General features: G+C 39.9%; 1 protein-coding gene across 1 annotated transcript; it reads left to right on the forward strand.

The window, feature by feature from the left end:
* The first annotated feature begins 7,727 nt into the window (after window positions 1-7,727).
* On the forward strand, window positions 7,728-19,554 carry LOC101170857 (GRAM domain-containing protein 2B). Its single transcript, XM_023960922.1, has 14 exons — window positions 7,728-8,154; window positions 8,499-8,627; window positions 9,389-9,476; window positions 9,548-9,617; window positions 10,570-10,673; window positions 10,745-10,840; window positions 10,908-10,979; window positions 12,829-12,909; window positions 13,061-13,172; window positions 13,760-13,864; window positions 13,958-14,039; window positions 14,159-14,263; window positions 14,347-14,431; window positions 17,535-19,554. Exons 1-14 carry the CDS (start codon window positions 8,069-8,071, stop codon window positions 17,571-17,573), a joined length of 1,254 nt encoding a protein of 417 aa, XP_023816690.1. The 5' UTR covers window positions 7,728-8,068; the 3' UTR covers window positions 17,574-19,554.
* Window positions 19,555-20,516: the final 962 nt, after the last annotated feature.

Below are 20,516 nucleotides of genomic sequence, written 5' to 3' on the forward strand. Positions count from 1 at the left end.
CACAGAGCAAAATTTTAACTTAGTGCAAATAAAATGACAATCTAGAATTCATCCACACATTTCTTGGACGTAAGTGCAGAATTCACATACATTTTTGCTAAAAAATGTAGAAAAAGGACCAAGCCGGTCTGTAACATTTTTTGCAAAAACCACATCAAGGAAGTTTTAGAATTCCTTAACATACTTACGAATTCCTTCCCAAGCTCTAGGGTCACAAAAGGACAACAGCGCTCACAATGTTTGTTATTGCTGGTGTCTCTAGTCCCTTAAGACGAAGTCGAAGACACAAACAGCAATCATTCATTTCTCCTCTATGAATTAAAAAGCACACTGTCCATACAACACTACCGAATCAGAGTCCTTGACTGATCAAAGTTCAACCTGACTTAATTTTCAACGTGCATTCAATGGACCCGTAGCTTTTTATGTTAGAGCCCAAAAATGGTTTTAGAAATGTACATAGCTACATGTGAACGCAAGAGTTTTAAACGCAGAAGCATGAAACCATGAAACCCGCTCACGCGTGTTTATATAGATTTTTCATTGAAAGTAGTCTTTTGAACGCACGTTGCTGAGGGAGATGTGAATGTAACTTTATGCAAAATGCAAGCAAGGGTAAATAAGAATGAAGTTAGTGAGACGCAGGCGGGTCATACAGAGTTTCCAACTTTTCAGACCCCGGTAGTGCTTCTCGCCTCTGTATGCACTGCACTCTTCCTCACGACTTGACTGTGGCATAAGGCCAACTTAACAGCATCACCCTAATGTCAGTAGTGCTTGGGATCTTAACCTATGTCAACGTGATAATGGTACGTTCCATTTTCATGACGGTGAGGTGGCCGGAAAAGCCTCAAGGGAACTGTCAGGCACACCTTAAGACCCTTAAGAAGAACCTCTACGGGCCCGGACAACCCAACAACCCAAAAGCACCAGTACGCCCCCCCACCCCCCATACATCTTCATGAGACTAAGGCTTCACGCCCCACCAAGGGTGTTTTAGAAACACCAGGCTTTGTTGATAGGACCCAAAGATCTTCCAGAACCGATTTGTCTTGTTGACCAAACGAATGCTGCAGCTTTCAGGAGTTGAAGGCGGGTTCGAGACCGAACTGTTAGCAGACGGTCTCCATGGTTAAAGGAAGCTGTGTAAGGACTGTTGCGGAGGGGGGGTCTGACAAATGAGTGACACAAACAGTGAGGGAGTTGGACAGATGAGAGCCATAGGTGCTGGGAGTGTGGGAGTGGGGGCGTGTGGGGGTCAACACATCGGCCGTGCATTGAGTGTGGCCCAGCAGCTGTATGCATGGGGGAGCCTTGGCCTCCTGCTCTGCATGTCAGGGGCCGTGATTAATGACCTGCAGGCCCTGCTCTTACCCCCCCCCCCCCCCCCCCCCCCCCCCCCCCCCCTTCCGTCTGCCCCGCAGAAGTCACTGCAGCCACAGCTTGTTCAGATAATGGACAAGCCAAGGATGGGCAGGCGCAGAGCACTTATGCAGGCAGACGTGAGACGAGAGCAATTTTCCTCTTACAAAACACGCTTTTGCAGGGCTCTATGTAATTTCAGGACGAGAGCGATGATTTCTTAGATTACTGTGTGCCTGTGCAGTGTCAAGGCGGAGAGGGCGCCGTGCCTGCGTTCTGGTTCCCAGCTTGTCAGGCAGCTGTCGAGAATTGATTTATGACCACTAGACTCCAACCTGTCTTCACTGCCAGTTTGGTATTGTTGCAACTGACAGCTAATGAGGCCAGACATGCTTTCAAGCAGAGCACTTAACAGGACTTCAATCTTCCCCCGTCACAAGGACCATTTTTGCACACACTCCTTTGCACAGCAATCTCCTTTCTCTGTGCTTTCCTTGTTTTCTGTCTTTTTGCGGCAGCATATGTGACAAACTCTGGAAAAGCCTCTGCTGACAGAAGGAGACGTTTCGGAGAGAAAAAGGCAAAAGAAAGGGACGATCTGTCGCCCTAAAACATACAGGAACTTGCTTTATTTTGTTTATTCATCAGCTCTTTCCATTATGTTGTCAGTTCGCAAAATATGCCCCAAATGCTACGTTTATTTCACTAGTTTTCTAAATTTAACCAGTATAAACACGTTTGCCTGATTTAGAAAATGATTCGAGATCAAATTGTTAGCTTTGTGAAGATCTTTCTGCACGTCTCATGCATTTTGCTGTACATGTGTGGTCATCCACCTTTCGGCACATACCCTCAGGGGTCGCCACAGTGGTTTGGCAGAGATTTTTACGCCAGACTGTATTTTCTTTGGGCTGGGGACCGCCACAGGGAGATATAAAATCCAGCCTGTAATGTTTGAGAGAAAAAAGCCGTTTAATGATAAGATCAGCGGTGGTAGTATCATGGTTTGGGCATGTCCGACTTCAGTTTTGGCTCCAAAACGGACAGATGCTTTTTTGAAGGAAGGCATCTCCACACCAAACAGAATAATGTTTCTGCAACCAAAATGAGTTTGGTTCAAGAAACGAGTATATAGGAAGTGTTCTGGGAAAAAAGGTAGATTTTTCAAAGTAAAATACATCATAAAACTCTTCATATTTCAGTCCTAACTTTGCCTATGTGACCAGTTTATTATAGAGAATTTTGGTTAAGATAAAATTGACAAAGTTTATAAGAATTAAACCTGAAGGTGTGTTTAGCAGGCGACGCCTTCAGTAACTTGGATAACTCCACTTCTTCTTTTTGCTGAGTTTGTTGTGAAACGACATGCACAGGGGTAAAATGAAAACATTTAAACATTTGATTGATTGCTATGAGAGAAACTACCCACCGTTTATCACATTATGGTAAAGTTGTAAAACTTGGAACTTTTTTCACCCTAACTAAGGTGAAAAAAGTCACGCTCCAATTCAAACACACAGAACCGCCAATCATCAGGACTTGTGAAACCACCAGGAGTAATGTGGGTCTTGCCCAAGAAGTAGTTCCTGAATGCTGCAAATTTGTAAATATATCTGCACAACGAATGGCCTATGACATGTTGTATATTATAAATCGTACATTGTTTACTCGTTCATCTTTTGCAGTCTCGCTGTTGCTTTTTCTTTTTTTTTGTTTTGTTTTTACAAAGTTCTGCATCCTGATTGGCTGTTGACCTTGTCAACTAATTTCCTCCATGCCGTGTTGCTGGTGCAGAATGCGTTCAGTTTTTCACATTTACATAAATATTTGATCGCGAACTGATCTTCAAAGTAATTTTTCTGCAAAGGTTTGAACTCCGGGAAGTGTTTAAACCATTGACTATATTTAAGATCTGGACTTAGTCAGTGTTACGTCACCCACAGAAAACGACTTACTCATGGCTCCAACGACATGAAGTCAATTCAGTCGTGTTAAAAAAAGGTATCGGAGCAAGAAAGCTTATCTGACCAATAGAATGATGAGTAACAGATGTTTATTTCACTATAGAAGTCTATGGGATTTTGGCTTCTTGGAGCCAATGGGTACTTCCTGTTTGGAACGCCAAGGCGGAGGGAGTTGCTTAGTTCAGTTCTCATTTACAGTCAATGGGACAGAAAACAGGAAAAAAAAATTGTGAAAATGTTCGTGTCTGTCTGCGAAAAGTATATATATGTGTAGTGAGGAGTTTTAAAGCCTCAAAACATCTAGAATTACGAGTTCTTTTTAGAACGTAACACCTGCATCAAATGAACGAACACTGTAAAATCAAAGTATTTTTGTTGGTTAGAAAAAAAATAAAAGATTTTTGGTAGCATTTACTTCAAAAGTACTACAGTATTTTTTATTCTATAAGTCCCTCTGTAGTAAAAGTCGGAGATGCAAAAAAGAAAGTATAATGAAGAGGAAAACATAATAAGTTGCACTGGAGTATAAATAAAGAAATGTATTTATTAAAATACAGGAAACGAGAACAGACATTTTATTTTGGAAGGCAAATAACAACAAACAAGATAACATTATTAGACTGAATATTTGCACCTTTCACGATCATAACCTTATTTTCCTTCATGAAACATAGGAGGCATTGAACAAGTGTCCATTAGTGCAACATGTAAACAATTATTCAGATTACCATAGCATAAAGAACTCTTTATGTCCCGTCAAATCACTAAATCTGTTGAATTCTTCATCCTCTGTACCGCTTTGAAACAATTGTGCCAAGCTGGGGTAAACTGAGTGGCAGTTCTTCTTGTGCCAAGCAGTCAGTAGCAAATACTGATACTCACACCTACAGTGCCCTCTAGTGGTTGTTAGTGGGAAATTAGCAAAAATATAAGAAATTAGCAAAAATATGAACCTACCTACCTGTCTGTCTGTCTGTCTGTCTGTCTGTCTGTCTGTCTGTCTGTCTGTCTGTCTGTCTAGCTAGCTAGTTAGTTAGCCAGTTTGGCCAGCCGTTTTACTTTTTATGTTACAAAAAATAATCCAGAATTTTTATTAGTGTTTCTCTTTTTTAAGAAAAAATAGTTTCAAGCTTTTTTTTTGTTGTATTTAATTGGGATTTGAACTTCAATTCTTACTTGCAACACACTGAGAGTTCAAATAAGTTCCGTTTCATTTTAATTGAAATATTTGTCCTCTTGGGGATGGATGACCTCGGCATGTCATGGTTCCCATCAGACCTGAAAGAGAGAGGCAACACTTTCCCAAATGTCAAAGTTTATGAGGTGAGAAGACCCGTAGGGCTGATCTGAGCCTCACAGTTTCCAGCAGAAGCCAGGTGACAACGTTCCCTCACCGATTTCAGAACTTGCAGCGTGCCGTGCATCACTTTCAGGGCTCATAGTTATTGGAATGCTTGTTTTTGTGCAAAAGTCAATGAAGCTGACCTGATCAAATTAAGTAGACACACTCAATCCTGGCGTCTCCATCTCCTCTGTGGTATCTCATCACTCACAGAGCCTCTGGCAGCTCTCCCACCTTTAGGCCTCACTTCCCTGTCAGCCATGATTAATAGCGGCCATCCTTTTGTGTCCTTAATAACAGGGCTTGTGCTTTAGTTTAAATGACGCAGCAGCGCCTCCTGCAGGCAGAGGAGTATGGAGTGATATTTATGTCACCCATTGCACACAAAACTTTCCAAGTTGCAAATAAAACTACTAATTATTTGCTTTCAAATAATTTTTCTTTGCTTTCAATTTTTTATTTCATTTTTTTTTGCTTTCAATGTTTTTTGTTTTCATAAAATATTTTTTCTTTTGCAACACAAATTTTTTTCGCATGCCTTGTATCTCATCTTGCTTTTTTTTCTATCTTTGATTTTGCTCTCATAAGTCTCAGTTTAGCGTGATATAGCTGCCATCAAACAGCCTGCTGATTGGTCTAAACAATCAGCCGTCTCGTATTGTGGTTGGAGGCAGACATGGGTTGTGTCCGAATTCCTTCCCTACTCACTATATAGTGCATTTCCCATTTTGTAGTGCTGTCCAAAACTACAATTCCAAGATCAAATGCCCTGGAAATTTTCTTGTAGTCTCTGCGAAAAACCAGTGTGTATAGATGCCCACTAGATTGGCGAATGTAGACCACAATGCCTTGCATAGGAACAATTTTTACCACAAAATGTATTCAAATGTATTTTTTAAATAAATCATCAACGTTTTTATCTAAATAATCATCGCGAAACGCTTTTACTTTGGGAAATCAATGACATCATATCCACCGTTTAACCCTTGTGCTATCCTATGGGGTCAAGATGACCATTTATGTGTTATCCCTACCATGATAAAGGTGGAGAGGATTTCGTGTAATCAATGGATACCAGTGAAGATCACAAATCATTGAAGAAAAAAAGGTTCAGCGCACTGTCTAGTGGGGTCTAGATGACCCCACTACCAATATCAAAGTGCTTAGGATAGCACAAGGGTTAAAAAAAGAAATAAAAAGTAGTGAGCATGGTGTCTGAATTGCTTTTAACATTCAGGGCACTACATTGTGCCGTTCTATATAGTTTTTTTTACAGTTAGGGATTAGGGTGGAACACTGCCATGGACTTTGGATCAGTTCTGTTCAAACGGGATTCTGCCAGTTTCAACCATTCTGGCCCATTTCTCTAAGAATAAATCCCAGAAGGAGCAGCAAAGCCACTAAAATAAAACAGAGTTTTGCATTTACTTTGATAGTGTAGTGAACAGTGTGTTTAAAATGTCTGAAGCAGAATAAAAACATCTGAGCTCCGACTCCATCCAGCCGGAAGTTGTATTTAATTATGATTAAGATTTGTATCTGAACTGTTGTATTTTCATCAATAAATGTTGAAATATGAAGCTTTTTTTTTAGTTTGGGCAAAAGCATGTGCGTTCTTAAAAAAAAAAAAACTACTGTGAAAATTAAAATAAAAGTAAAAAATGCTTCCTCTGTTAAATACATTAAGTCCACTTTGGTGAGCCATAATTGTTTTTCTTATTACTGCTGTTATTCTATTCCAAAACATTTGTGCAGCATAAAATAATTCTCTCTCTCTCTTTTTTTTAAACAGATCTCAAAGAAAATCAAACTTTTTACCAATATTTTGCTCCGGAGGATTCACAGATTACACAGGGGCCTGTTGATTTAATGTCAGAAGATAAACTTTCGGTTTTAATTTACAGTTTCAGGAGATCCTCAGCCATAAATTCCCAAATCTGACTACGGTAAATAAAAAATAATCAATGCTGGTATGAATTATTTTTAAAATGATTAAATAGGAAATTTTCTTCAGCCAGAGAGACAAAATCGTGGGTAAAAAGAGTTGGTTTGGCCTCTGAGCCTCGGTAGCAGAAACCATGTTAGATAAATGTGGCGATTTGATTGGTTAGAATCTGGACCAATCTGCAGGCTGTTTGATGGCAGATATGTCACGCTAAACTGAAAGTTATGAGAGCAAAACCAAAGATAGAAAAAAAGCGAGATGAGACGCAAGGCATGCTAAACATTTGTGCTGCAAATGCACAAATATTATTAAAAGCAAAAAAAATTGAAGAAAACGTCTTTGAAAGCAAAAAAAAAAAAAGAAAGCAAAGAAAAAGTATATGAAAACAAATATTTTATTTGCAACATAAATATCACTCCATAAACTTTGACACAAAATCTGAGGTTTGCACTGAATGGTGGAGAAAGTGAAGTGTTGCGTCCCTTATATTTTAAATTAATAGTATTATAAATGAATAGTATAATTTTGCAGTTGCATATTTCATCGTTTTATCATTGAATATCCCTAACGAGGAAAAAATGCATAACCAAACTGCCACAGGGGCCCCCCATTGCCAGAGAGCAGGGGGTTACAGGAGCATGGAGAATGCAAGCTTCCCCACCACACCATTAAACATAAATCTGTAAAGTTATTGCTCAGAGTTTAGTGAATTCAGTTTAGAATCCTTCTATTGAATTGTGTGTGTTCATGATCCTTTTGATTTTATGTTTTACCCTATGTCTATCTGCACAAAGCCCATCGAGATGACTGTTGTTGTGATTTTGGGCTATACAAATAAAATTGAATTGAATAAAATTAAAATTATGCAAACACAAAAAATGCGCCTCAAGGGAAGAGGTTTTTGGGATGAGCAGCTTTAAAGAGATGCTTTCACACAAAAATATATAGATTACTGAATAATAACACTGTGAAAACATGTTTAAATAAGGAAATATAAGGTTACAAAAGTGAAAACTTTCGTTATTTGTGTTGAAATGGAAATGATTAAGTGGAAGCCCATTAGTTGGACTTTGTCGCCCCCTGTTGGACGTGTTCCGCAGGTGCATATGAGAAGTTTCTTCGTGTTGCAGAATTTCTCTCTCCTTAAAAAAGTTCGCGCCTTCACTCTTCCCTCTTCTGCGAGCGCGTGAGGGAACTTTCGGGATTCTCGTCGGCTCTGACCCGGCTGAAGACCAGCGGGAGGCCGCTCCTCTCTTCCCGGTTCCTCCTGACGTCGCTCCCGGCTGCTCCCTCCCCCCCATCCCGGCTCCTCCTCCGTCTGTCTCCTCGGTTCCCGGAGAAGAAGAAAAAAACTTTTCTAGACTTCCTGGAGGTTTTCCGTCCTGTCCAGGCTGGGAGACGGGTGGAGGGGGGGGCGGTGGTCTCCGTGGAAGCCCAGAGATGAACCGGTGACTGATGAGCGAGCAGGCGGACTCACCGGTGACCCCGTTACCCGGCCCGGAGCCGAGTGCCTGTCCGGACTCCTGGGGGAAGAGCGCGACGTGAGTTCGCTGGGGAAGGCCGCCCCGCGGGCCGGCGGGCGGGCGGCGTACATTTGCATCCGCATTTGATTGGGAGGGGGGGGGGGGGGGGGGGGCAGCGGGCGGACGTGGCTCCATCAGAAGCTGCTGGTTTGCGTGGAGAACCTCCACGTGACCTCCTCACGAGACGTGGAGGGGGCTCACCTACCCTGGGAGGGTCTACCCCATGACCCCATCAGTCATTCTTTGTCTTTGACCCACATGCTGAGCCCAAACCGCCGCTGATGGATTCACCTGGGTGTATAGACTCCATGCAAAGCGTAACCCAACACCTGGTTCCACCTCACCTGTCACCCTATGTCCAGGTCTGAAGTGGAGCATGGAGGTGAGAGGAGGCAGAGGAGGCGTGGACGGGCCCCTGCGGAGCTGCGGCTCCTGCTGGACCCAGAGCCAGAGCCTACAGAGGTCAGGAAGAAGCCGGCCAGCATGATGAGGTAACCCCAGCAGCCTTTTCCTCATCAGATGGGTACTAAAGGACTACCAAGGGGTTAGAAGGTCACGGTTGATCCTATATGCAGCTCCAGCTTCCCCAATGTTTACTGTAAACTTTACCTTTAGTTTTAGATTCTTGCAGTTTGTAGACAAAACTGTGTAGTTCGGCCATTTTTACCCACTTTTTGTGATATTTTTGTATTTTTTAAAGTGTCTTTTTTGTATATTAATAGAATGATCTCTCTATTTTCTACGTCTACCTGCTGCGTTTAACCTACTGTTCACCTGCATGACCGAAGTGCTGTTTACAGATTTCAATGTTGCTGTGTAAGCAACCTTTATCTGAGCTCAGGTGAGCTCCAATGAAGGACTGATGGCAGATGTCTTGACTCGTCTTATAGACCACCTCTGATGAAAAATCCTTTTTTTGGGGGTGTTTTTCACATGTTTTTGTGGTATTTTCCTGAGGATGGAGGGCAGAGATTAGAAAAATATTCAGCTTAAAATCGCGTTTCTGGGTATTTCTTTTTATAAAATCGACGTGAATCAGGAATGCTGTATGCTAGCAGGAGAGCATGTAAACAAATGGATGACGGGAAGTAGAGGTGGGCTTACTCTGCGCCAACAGTCTCGCCCACAACTCTGATGTGAATATCTAATGAGCTACTGCTGCTCTGCAGAAACTATGTTCTAGAAGTTTTTTTTGCTAAAAACAACACAATAATAATTAAACATAATTTAACATCTCCGTTTTCTTGAACAGGCCCAAACCCACAGAGCAGCTTTCGCCGATGTTAACTTTAAGCGACTTTGAAGCAAAGTTTGACAGAAAGAAACCACAACCCAACCAGGTAGAGAAACTCGATAGAGTGAAGATTTTTTTATCTCCATGCTCATCAATAAAGATGCACCTTTCTTTCAGTTATCAAAGGCAAACTCCCAATACCACAAGATCTTCAAGGAAGTCGGCAGGGAAGAGCCGCTCAAACAGAGTAAGTGTGAAGCGACGTTCACTCCGCCATCAGCAACGCGCGTTCAAGCGACCGCTTCTAAGACAGGGTCCATGGAAACGTGTGTTTCGGGCTTCTGCGTTCAAGACTCGCACTTTTTTAAGACTGTTTTCAGGCTCTAGATACAAAACCAAGTTAAACCAGGTCGAACTTTGACCGGTCAGGAACTCGGATTTGGTAGCGACGTATGGATGGCGTGGTACCTATGAAGGGATGTTTGTGCCACCACTTTGTCAACAAAAATCACAGCTTTGACATCAAAATGTCCTAAATTGCAAACACAATGTTCAGTTTTAAAAGCAAAACTTTTAAAGTTTGCATATGTGGCACCAAACAGCCAATCACAGACGAGAGGGTTCATGCTGATTGGTCTAGGTTCTGGAGGGATTTTTGTGCCTGTAATCTGATTGAACATTCTCTGTTTTGGGCGTAAAACGTAAAAAAAAATCTGTGTGCTCAAAAAAAAACAAAGATTTTCGCACTTGAGACAGAAAAACGCACCTGAAACTCAAAAATACCAAAACAATTTTCACTCGAAAGAAATTCTGTCTCCGGCGCTCGAAACAGAACAGGGCACAGTGTTACAAATGTGCCACGAAAGCCAGCCAATCGGAGACGTGGATATAACGGTTGATGCCGATTGGTCAGAAATTCTTCCAATCGCGCACAAACCTGACTCATCGGAAACATTTTTGACCAATCAGCATCAACCGTCATGTCCACGGCTGACCAAACGTCTCCCAGCTGTAGGTGGGGGGCATGCGCTAGTAAATAGTAGAAAAAGAAGAAGCCCCTCCCTGCATGTCCACCATTGGGATAAATGTGCTTTCAAAAACCCGCGTTTAGAGTGTTCTTTGAACGCACCACACACGTCCGGGGTGAATGTAGCTTTGCCGACGAATGCCGATGTCAGAGGTGGTGGTTCTGTCTGCAGGTTACACCTGCGCCCTGCAGAGAGACATCCTATACCAGGGGAAGATGTTCGTCTCTGATAACTGGATCTGCTTCCACTCCAAAGTTTTCGGCAGAGATACGAAGGTTTGCCGTTTCCCCAAAGCTGCTTTTTCGTTTGGGGGTGGATCTGTTCACCTGAGCGTTCTCATTTATAGATCTCCATCCCGGTGACGTCGGTGATGTTCATCAGGAAGACCAAAACGGCATTATTGGTGCCAAACGCTCTCGTGATCGGAACCGGCGGTACTCAAGTGAGGAAGCCGTGTGTATTTTTGCCAAAGACGAGAAGATCAAAGTGACCTTTGTGTCTTTTTTCAGCACGTCTTTGTGTCCTTCCTTTCCCGAAACACCACGTTCAAACTTCTAAAGTCCATCTGCCTGCACTTAGAGGTAACCAGAAACATTTTATTTGTATAGATATTTAATAACTGACTTCAACACTACTTATTTCTTTAAAAATAGTGGATCTAATGTAGATGATACCCTGTCCCAACTTTCTTTTTGCTGCCTCAAACTAAACTGAACTGTAGCTTTTTTTCTGACAGCTGCCAATTTTCTTGCCTTTGGCACATCGGTATCAGGATGACACATCCCTGCTGGTCTGTTGGATTCATGTCTTTGGACAATGCTGAACTTTTCCACTTTCCAAGAAAAAAGTTCATTGTTGTTTTGGCAATCTTCAGTGATAGACAGTTGGTTTGAGGGCCCCATTAACCTTTAACATGATTCCATTAACTACCAAAACACTTTTCCAATTCCCATTCAAAACTGAGAAAAAAAACACAAAAAAAAGAAAGACAAAACTGTCAAAAGAATGAAAAGGAGCCAAGCTTTTGTTTGCCATTTTTTGTTTCTCTTGGACTCGCCCCCGGCTACGCAGAATTACCTACTGTGGTAATATAACCTAAAATGCAATGTTCATGCGTGTGGATGGCAGGTCTTAAGAGGTTCAAGAAGAATCCAACCCTGGATTCAATAAATCAATTATCAGTCACTTTATATGGAAAACCCAACTCAATATTTTTGCTTAATTTGGAAAACTCAAGATATTTTTAAACAAAATATTGAAGTTCCTTTAATCTATTTGTTGTCAAAAGAAAAAAAATTCTTGGTAGTCCGCAAGGAAATGTCAAAGTTGTAGACGGCTCTGTTAGCCCGCAGAGTGAAAACGTTTTCTCTACGGTCATGCTGCAGGCGTAGAAGTAGCTGACATACAGGTGTGTTGTACAGATCTTTTCCTTTTTTTCAACCCTGCGGACTGCGTTCGTGAGTGCTGTTCACGCGATAAGTGCGTGCCCCTTACAGGTTTGCCCTTTTCTTTTTTTTTGCCCTGAAACAGCCCACATCTAGCCGTAAGGGCAGTTATGACTAAAGCTTTACTAACGGCTAAAGTGCGATGAAAGGCCACCCTATGGTAGCATCACTCGCACGTCATGCTTCAGCGATACCAATACTTCACAACACACTTACATCGTGGACGACAACGGTACGCTCCAATTTTTTTTAACAAACCTCCGTCCCTTAGGATTCGTCTGCTCCTCAGTTCTACCCTACGCGGGCCGAACCACTCAAGATCCGGGGGCATCCAGAAGCATGTTACCATACTATTTCGGCCCATGTGTTGGGGGTATTTTGGTTATTTAAAATCCAACAAAAAAACAGAGTAAAGTGCACTGCACACCTTTTTTATCATCTGAAGCAGAGCCAGCAAGCATGTTCAATCTCAGGCTGAAACAAAGGATGATTCTCCGGCAAAAACAACAACGTTCAGACCTGCACAGCAGCAAGAGTCCAAGAAATTCTGAGAATCTGCTTTTAGTAGCTAGCTTGTTCACAGGATGTTGACTAAGATCTCTGTCAGTTTTATGTTTGTTCTGTGAAACTTGAAAAGGTTTAGGATTTATTTGTAGAATTCAGGTTTTGTTTTTTAAATGAAATTGATCAGAAGGTTTAGCATTGTGTTTTTCTATTTATGTTGTCTTTTGAAACTCAATCATGTTCCTTCAGTGCAGCTGTTATTTAAAGTATGATAGGAAATAAATATTGAAATCTTAACAACCTGTTGATGATTCCACATTTGTCTAATGAGTAGAGTGTTCAAATTTGACATATAGTTAATTGGTTTATATCGTTATCGTCTGCTAGGATCAAAACTATATCATGATATCGAAAATTCTACATTTGACCCAGAAAGAAAGCGGATACCTTCAGTGCTTAAAGATGTCCTTTGTTGCTGCAGATGGATAAGACAGGCAGCAGCCCTGTGACTTCCTCCTGTGAAAACAGCTTCAGAGGCAGCTGCGTGTCGCCGCTTCCTCTGGTCAGTCGGGGGTTTGTCCGTGTATTTTCTGGGCTGTTTAGTTCAGGATGGGATCATTGTGGGTTTTTCCATTGTGAGCAAAGATCTGTAGAAGGAGCTGGCTCTCACGTCATGTGACGCGGGGTCCACTGAATGCCTTTTGGCGCTGCAGGACTTCTCGGACGACTTCCCTGACCTTGATGGAGTTCTGCAAAAACGACGGCAGAACCTGACGGAGAGCAGCAGCTCCGGATCCCAGACTCCAGATTATGAGAAAATGAGAGGTGTGTGACTTTTAGACGAATGGACAAATGACATCAAAAACCAGTCATGATCATTTTGAGCAGTGAAAGTCCCACTCCGATCATCTTTTGACCTACGTCTTTGTTTTCCTCGTCTGAGCTGGAATCTGGCTCAAAGCTGTACGGCTGGATAGATCTGGCTGGTTTTTTTTTTGGGGGGGGGGCTTGTGAGGGCCTATAAGCTAGCAGGAAAGAGTGTAAACAAAGGGTTGATGGGGAAATTAGCCTGTGCTAACTTCAGTGCCGACAGTTCCATTCACAATTTCTAATGACCTCCTGCAGAATATTCCTTCAGAATATTTCCTAAAAAACGATACAGGCTTTTTGATTTTGGCTAAAAGCTGTATAATCATAAGCAAAACAGCACTGGGAACAATTTTACAATAGATAAAATATAGTTAGAGTGGGACATTAAAGATAAATTCAAATGGTGGTGATGTTTTTTCTTTTTTTCTGAGTCTTACATGCAAATAACTTTCTTTTCATTTGCAAAGTTTCTTGTGATTGTGTTCATATTTGCTCAGGCTCTCTGGAAATTGGTTTCAGTTTGTCGCCTTGTGTTCGGCCAGACTTTACAGGCCTCCCGGAGCCGTTTCTGAACACAGAAGTTTCAGTTCACGCTGACATTCACCTCCAGACACCGAGCCAAAAGCACAGAGCCGCCCTCAAAAACGGTACTTCCGTGCTGAACCTCAACGCCTTTGCGGGTCGGTGAACTCGCAGAAAACAGTGTGGCGGGGCTCACTCCTCTTCGTTTTTCCCCCCAGGCTCTTCACATGGATCCACTCTGAAAGGAAAAGCCTCCCAGACAAAGTCCTTTCACATCCTCCTTGTCATCTACCTGTTTTTGTGAGTCCCGTGTTTGCGGACAAAGATGCCCTCAAACAGTCCGAACATTTGAAGAGGTTATTGATTGTAATCTGTGCCGAGGATTTGCATGTTTATGTGCTTCTGCATTTGTGCAACAGAGTCAGCGTCCTGTTCCTGTCCTCCTGCTATATGGGATTCAAAATTGTGGCTCTCGAGCAACGTCTGAACTCCCTGCTGTCGATGGACCACCACATTCACAGCGAGTAAAAAGGAGTTTCATTCAGTCTGTCAGTAGACATCCCAATGCCAAGATAGAGTTCACATGTCAAGATCACTGCTGTTGCAGAAATCCTGAGAGTCGAAAGTCCCAAGATGAAGTGAACGCTGAGATCTATGGGGAGCTCTCAACCAACCTTTTCAAGCTAGACAAGGTTTGTTGGTCGATTTACTGAAAACTCAATCATTTGACCCAACTTACACATGTGTTACACTGTAAAAAATGAATGCAAAACATGCTGAAGCCCTTCTGCTTTCACACTTCAGTGACAAAAAACAAGCTTCTGGGCCAGTTTTTATGGTCCAGGAGTTCTAAAAATGCGCGTGAACCTTGAGCGATACATTTTTATCGTATTGTCACAGAAGTGTCTTAAATTTGTGTCCTTTTAGTTTCCCGAAAAAAAACCCCCACTACACTTTAATAAATGTCAGAGTTTCAAGGCAGACTTAACATTAAAACGGATGCAAATTTGTTTTTAATTAATTAGTTTAACACCTTTTTACTGTTTCCTTGCTAAATGACAAGACTTATCATTTGTATTGTAATCTGAAGCAGTGTAGTACTTTGTCAATAAGTATTTGATATTGAGATCTGCATGTTGGAATTATATGACATTATAAATAAATGAATAGCTAAATTGTGTTCATGAAATACTTAATTTGTTGCTACAAATTAACAAAAATTCTGAAATCGGCTATCGTTTGTGATCTGTTGGGTAAGAACATTGATATTCTGTAAAGCCACATGTTGAGAGACGATATGATTACATTCTATATTAGGGAATGAGCTGCAATTTGATACTGAAAAGTCTTGCATTTCAACAAATCAACCGTTCATAAACATTTTAACAGGATATTGAGAGATGTGTTGCTTCACTGGTAAAGGTGAACGTGATTAATATACCTAGCTTTCTATAGGCAATATTATCACCATTACAGAGTTTTGTAGCCAAGAATTAGTATTTGGTTCATATAATTTAACTATTTTGTGGCTACAAATTAGTGTTTGATTCGTACGATCAACCTATATTGTAGCCTCAAATCATTATTTGCTTTGGAGGATTAAAGGATTTCGTGGCCACAAGTTACTTTGTGTGTACGATGTAAATATTTCATTTGAACGAGTAACCTATTTCGTAGCCACAAGTTGTTATTTATTTGTACAGTGTAACTGCTCTGGTCACGAGTATTTTATTATATCTTATTCGCACAATTTAACAATTTCATGGCCAGAATTTGTTTTGTTTTTTTAAATGTAACTTTTGTACGATTGAATTATTTCGTAGCCTAAAATTAGTATTTGGTTTGTGGGTTTTAACTATTTTGCGGCCACATATTGATATTTCATTTGTACGATAAAACCTTTTTGTAGTATTTTGTTTGTACAGTTTAACTATTTTATTTGCTCAATTCAACAATTTCATGGCAATTTAACTACTTTTTATGGTCCCAAATTGTTATTTGGTTTGTAGAACTTAACCATTTTGTGGTTACAAATAACTATTTCATTTGTACGATTAAACTATTTCGGGGCCACAAGTATTTTAATTGAATCAATCATTTATTTTTTTCGATCAATTGAACAAATTTGTGGCTATGTTGTTATTAATTTTGTAAGATCTAACAGTTTTATTCCTATTAGTGAACTATTTTGTGGCCACAAATGAATAATTTATTAATTAACTGAGTCATACAACCAAGTTTTACGGAAAAATCTCCTCCAAGTCTGTGTGATGTTTCCGCCTGAAGAGGCCCAGTTTTCGACATATTCTTTTCAATGTCCTCACGCTAATATTCATTTGGTTTTGAGTCGTCAAAAGGTTAAGAATTTCTTTGTTTTTTGAAACCTATACGTAAATAAAGCTTCACAAAACGCCCCATGTCTTTCATCTTAAACCACGGCTCCGATATACGACATGGTAGTCGGTCTGCTCTGCTGCTGCCCGGCGTTCACTTGCGGTGTAGGTACCGGATGTTCTCGGGTTGCCGGATGTTCTCGGGGTCCTTCAGGGTCCTTCCAATGAGTTATATCACTAGAGGAGACATCACGTGGTTCCTCATGGGAGGAGAGCACCGCCATCTTGGTGAGGTCAAGTTTTGAAGACCAAACCACTTTTATAACATTTAATAAAGAGCTCTGTTTTTGCTTTCAATCACTTCATTATATGAAAAAGAAGAATGGCTTGAAATTGCTTAGTTTTGTTCAGAAATACAAACTTCACCAGTACCCCTAACTTAACTAGTATTAGACTACTTAGATTTTTTCTATGTTCCTTTATTTTATTTTACTTATGTTTTTATTTATTTGTGTGTTATGTTCATTGTTTCTTTTTTTCCCCTCTATTCTTTATTTTCTATGTCAATATTTTATATTTGGCAATGGTGACTGATCTTCGAGGCAATATTGATTACATCGTTATTGTTCGTTGTTAACGTTAATGTCATTGTTAATGTATGATACCGCAATTGTCAATAAAGTTTTTTAAAAAACTTAGCGACGTTAACTCATTGGTCGTGGCAACTTACAGCCAATCAAATAGTGTGACGTCATCATTGGTCGAAGGACCCCGAAGGACCCCGAGAACATCCGGCAACCCGAGAACATCCGGTACCCACAGCGGCACTATATGCGTACTTCAACTTTAAATCTCGTAAATGTACGAGAAAAAAGTAGTAAAATTACGAGATTTAAAATCGTAAATTTACGACTTTAAATCTCGTAATTTTATCAAATTTTTTGGGGGGGGGTGAATAAAACAATAAAAAAATTTTTTTTTGGGGACGATGCTGTCAGACATATTCGTACATGAAGAAATTTACTTTAATCGCAAGAAAAGCCAAGATATGGAACATGTTTGTTTTATGCTTTTAAGCCTGCAGCAGATTTATTTATGGTTATGTTGGATGGAAAAAAGTTTCAAATATCTGTCATGTTTTACAATGGAAGAATTCATGTGGAAAAGAGGTGTCCGTGTTATGTGCGTCATAATGGAAACGTAGCTTAATCTTCTGTTATGACGTTTGATGTGGACTTTTTACAGTCCTTTATCTTTTTTATTTGTTTGAATTTTCCAGTCTCACCTCACGTTGGGTCCAGAAATCTTAGGAGGTTTTGTTTTTTTGAAACTTATGAAAATTATGAACATTTTCCAGTTGTTGCTAGTGTTTCCCAATAAAACGATGCCTCTAACTTGATTGCATAACTTTATAGAATTTGCTAACCATCAGTTACCTCTGTTTTTTTCCCCCCCATCACAGATTCAAAGAAACCTCCGGAAGCTCCTCGACGAGACTTAAAAAAAAACGGATATACCGGAGCAGCGAACTTGGTTGCCAAAAGTCTTTTTGCATAAATGCTTTGTAAATGCTTTTTTTAAAATCTGATTTCAAAACAAAACTAGATTAGACTACTAACTTGATTTTCGTCATCATCCAAAGCTTTAGAGTTTATTTTAAATGTTTTATTTTTAAAGAAGTGAAATAGATGTGTAGATCCCTCCTTTGGCCTTGTTTGCACAGCAGGCGAGGTTTTGCTTTTGTTGTGCAATCTGCTAATTTAAAATAATGTGCCTTTAGTAAATAAAGGTGCTCTAGTCCGAAAAGAAAGAAAGTTTTATATTTCTATATATGCTGTAAACATGTGTGCTAGAAAAGCATAGTAACCGTAAAAACACATTTCTGAAAATATTCATGGATTGACTATTATATATGTATTTAAATATGCCGTGTGTGAGACTGCTGTAGATTTGGATCGGGGCTGTTCGTACCTTCTGCTGTGATTGTTTTAGAGTTTATTAAGTAAATTACTCTTGTAATATCTGCTGAACTTTGCTTCCTCTGCATTCTTCTTTATCGAGGCAGCAGGTTATATAAGACCGAGCACTCAGTCTTGTGACACGGCAGCAGGCCACAAACAAATGAATGCAAAGAGAAGTGGTGTAAGACGATAGGAGGATTATTTGGATGAACACCTGCAGGTGGTTTGCTACCATTGACTGTGTGTAAGAAAAACCTATAATGATCACAAGGCTCAAAAAGATACAAAGACAACGTATTCAAACTCCAGTTCATACCCAATAAAACAACTTTAAAAATGTACTTTACATTATAAAACTCTAAAATTGATTTTAAAAACAGAATTTTTTTGTAAGTAAGTTAGAACTTTATTTTTAATGGTGTTTTCAGACAACGGACAATTATAAATTCAAATGAATTTGACCTTTTAGTTGAACAATTTGCATGTTTTTGTCAGTGTGCATCAGTTTTTCCTGCATACTCTTCCAAAACATGTTGGTTGATGTTTGTGGACATGTTCAGACTCAATTTCAGAACATGTTTTACATAAATACAAAACCTTTTTTTTTAAATGAAATATAACCTTAAATACAGTTAAGTACAAATGCAGTACAGTTTGGAGGTCTTGAGATGTTTCTTTGAGCAACAGGAAAGCAGTACCACAACTTCCCTTTGAACCATGACTTTAAACTTCTATTCCCTCTAGCCAGTCAACTGTCATGTTCTTTTGATGTTTTTTTTAGTATCATTTAAGTTTTTTGTTGTTTGTTGTCACTGGGAGAAAATGGAACTTGATTAATTTTAAGAACTTTTTTTTTCAAAAGCAGAAATAAAAGAGCAGTAAAATATAGAAGATAAACACAGATGACCCAAAAGTACACAAGGCTGATGTTAAATTTGACCCAAAAAAATCAATAAAAATATTAAATTTTATAAAATAAAATGTTTATACAAATATGGATTTATTAAAAAAACAACAATAGAAGAATTTTATTCTTTAAAAACACAACAGTTAAACATGGTGGTGGTAGTGTGATGATGTTAATCAATTGGCTAGAAGACATTCATAAGATAGAATCTAACTTTAAGCTAATGAACTCAAAAGTACTTTAAAACTGTTCTGTAAGGACAAATTAAAAAATATCTGTAAAACCTGATGGTATGTTTAATGTTACAGTTAAAATAAATACATTCTTATCATAATTTACTAGTTTTTCCAAGTTGTGACTTTTTGTATTTTTATGGTAAGCGCTTACCATTTTTTAAAATAGAGGTTTAGGTATCCTTATATTATAAATAATCAAGACTTAATTAAATCACAGAGGACTAAACTGAAATCAGATGCCAGATCATATAGTTTTCTTTGGTTAGTCTAATATATTTATTAAATATCTTCACACCAAAAGTTACTTTTAAAGATGCGCTCTGATGAAAATCATGTTGTTGTTGCATTGTTATGATGGTAAATTAAACAAATTTAAGCTCAAATTTGCACTTCTGGGTATTTCTTTATTCAAATCGTTGTATAAAAGATTGTATGTGTGACGAAGAAAATATCCTGGGTGGACCACAAGCTCCCAGGTGTGCTCCATTCTGATGCATCCAGTTGTAGACAAATACGTAGATCCATAAATGCCTTTGTTTTCCTCATCTAAGCTGGAATGCAACTGTATGGCTGGATAGCTCTGATGTTGGATGCCATTTTTGTTTCACATGTCATGGTAGTTTGTGAGTGGCTGTAAGCTAGTGGGAGAGCATGTAAACAAATGTAAATGGTGTATAAATGTCAAATTTGCAACAGTAAAAAAAAAAAAAACGTTTTTTTAAGCAACGCTCTAAAACAAATGTTTAGGGACCAACTTCACGCAGATCAGTGCAGCTCAGTACGGTTGATCCAATGACTCCTGTTGGGACTTCTAAACATCACAACAGACACTTCCTCTTTCGGCTTCTCCCATCAGGGGTCGCCACAGCGAACAAGTCGCATGGTATATTTGGCAATGTTTTACGCTGGATGCCCTTCCTGACGCAACCTTCTCAAACCGGGCTTGGAACCGGCACAAAGGTAGAGAAGGGAACAGGGAGCAGCCCGGAGTCGAACCCTGGTTTCACGGATGGAAGGCGCCGCAAACCAGCACGAGCTAAACCAGCTCCCCTAAACATCACAACAGACACAATTATCTTAAAATTTCCATACTGAACCAACCAGTTGTGTTGTATGTTGGTGTACTGCCCTCATGTGGCTCGCTTGATCTATCGCAGTCTGAGGTTTCCTGATAATTGTGGTTTAAAACATCGTGTGTAACCCTTGTGCTATCTTAGATGACCCCACCCTTACATTGACGTGTTCTCCCTACCATGACAAAGGTGGATAAAGGTGGAAAGATTTCATGTAATCCATGGACACCAGTGAGGATCATAAATCTTTGAAGAAAAAAGGTTCAG

The sequence above is a fragment of the Oryzias latipes genome, chromosome 12 (genome assembly GCF_002234675.1).
Source record: "Oryzias latipes chromosome 12, ASM223467v1".
In the NCBI taxonomy this organism is placed as follows: domain Eukaryota; kingdom Metazoa; phylum Chordata; class Actinopteri; order Beloniformes; family Adrianichthyidae; genus Oryzias; species Oryzias latipes.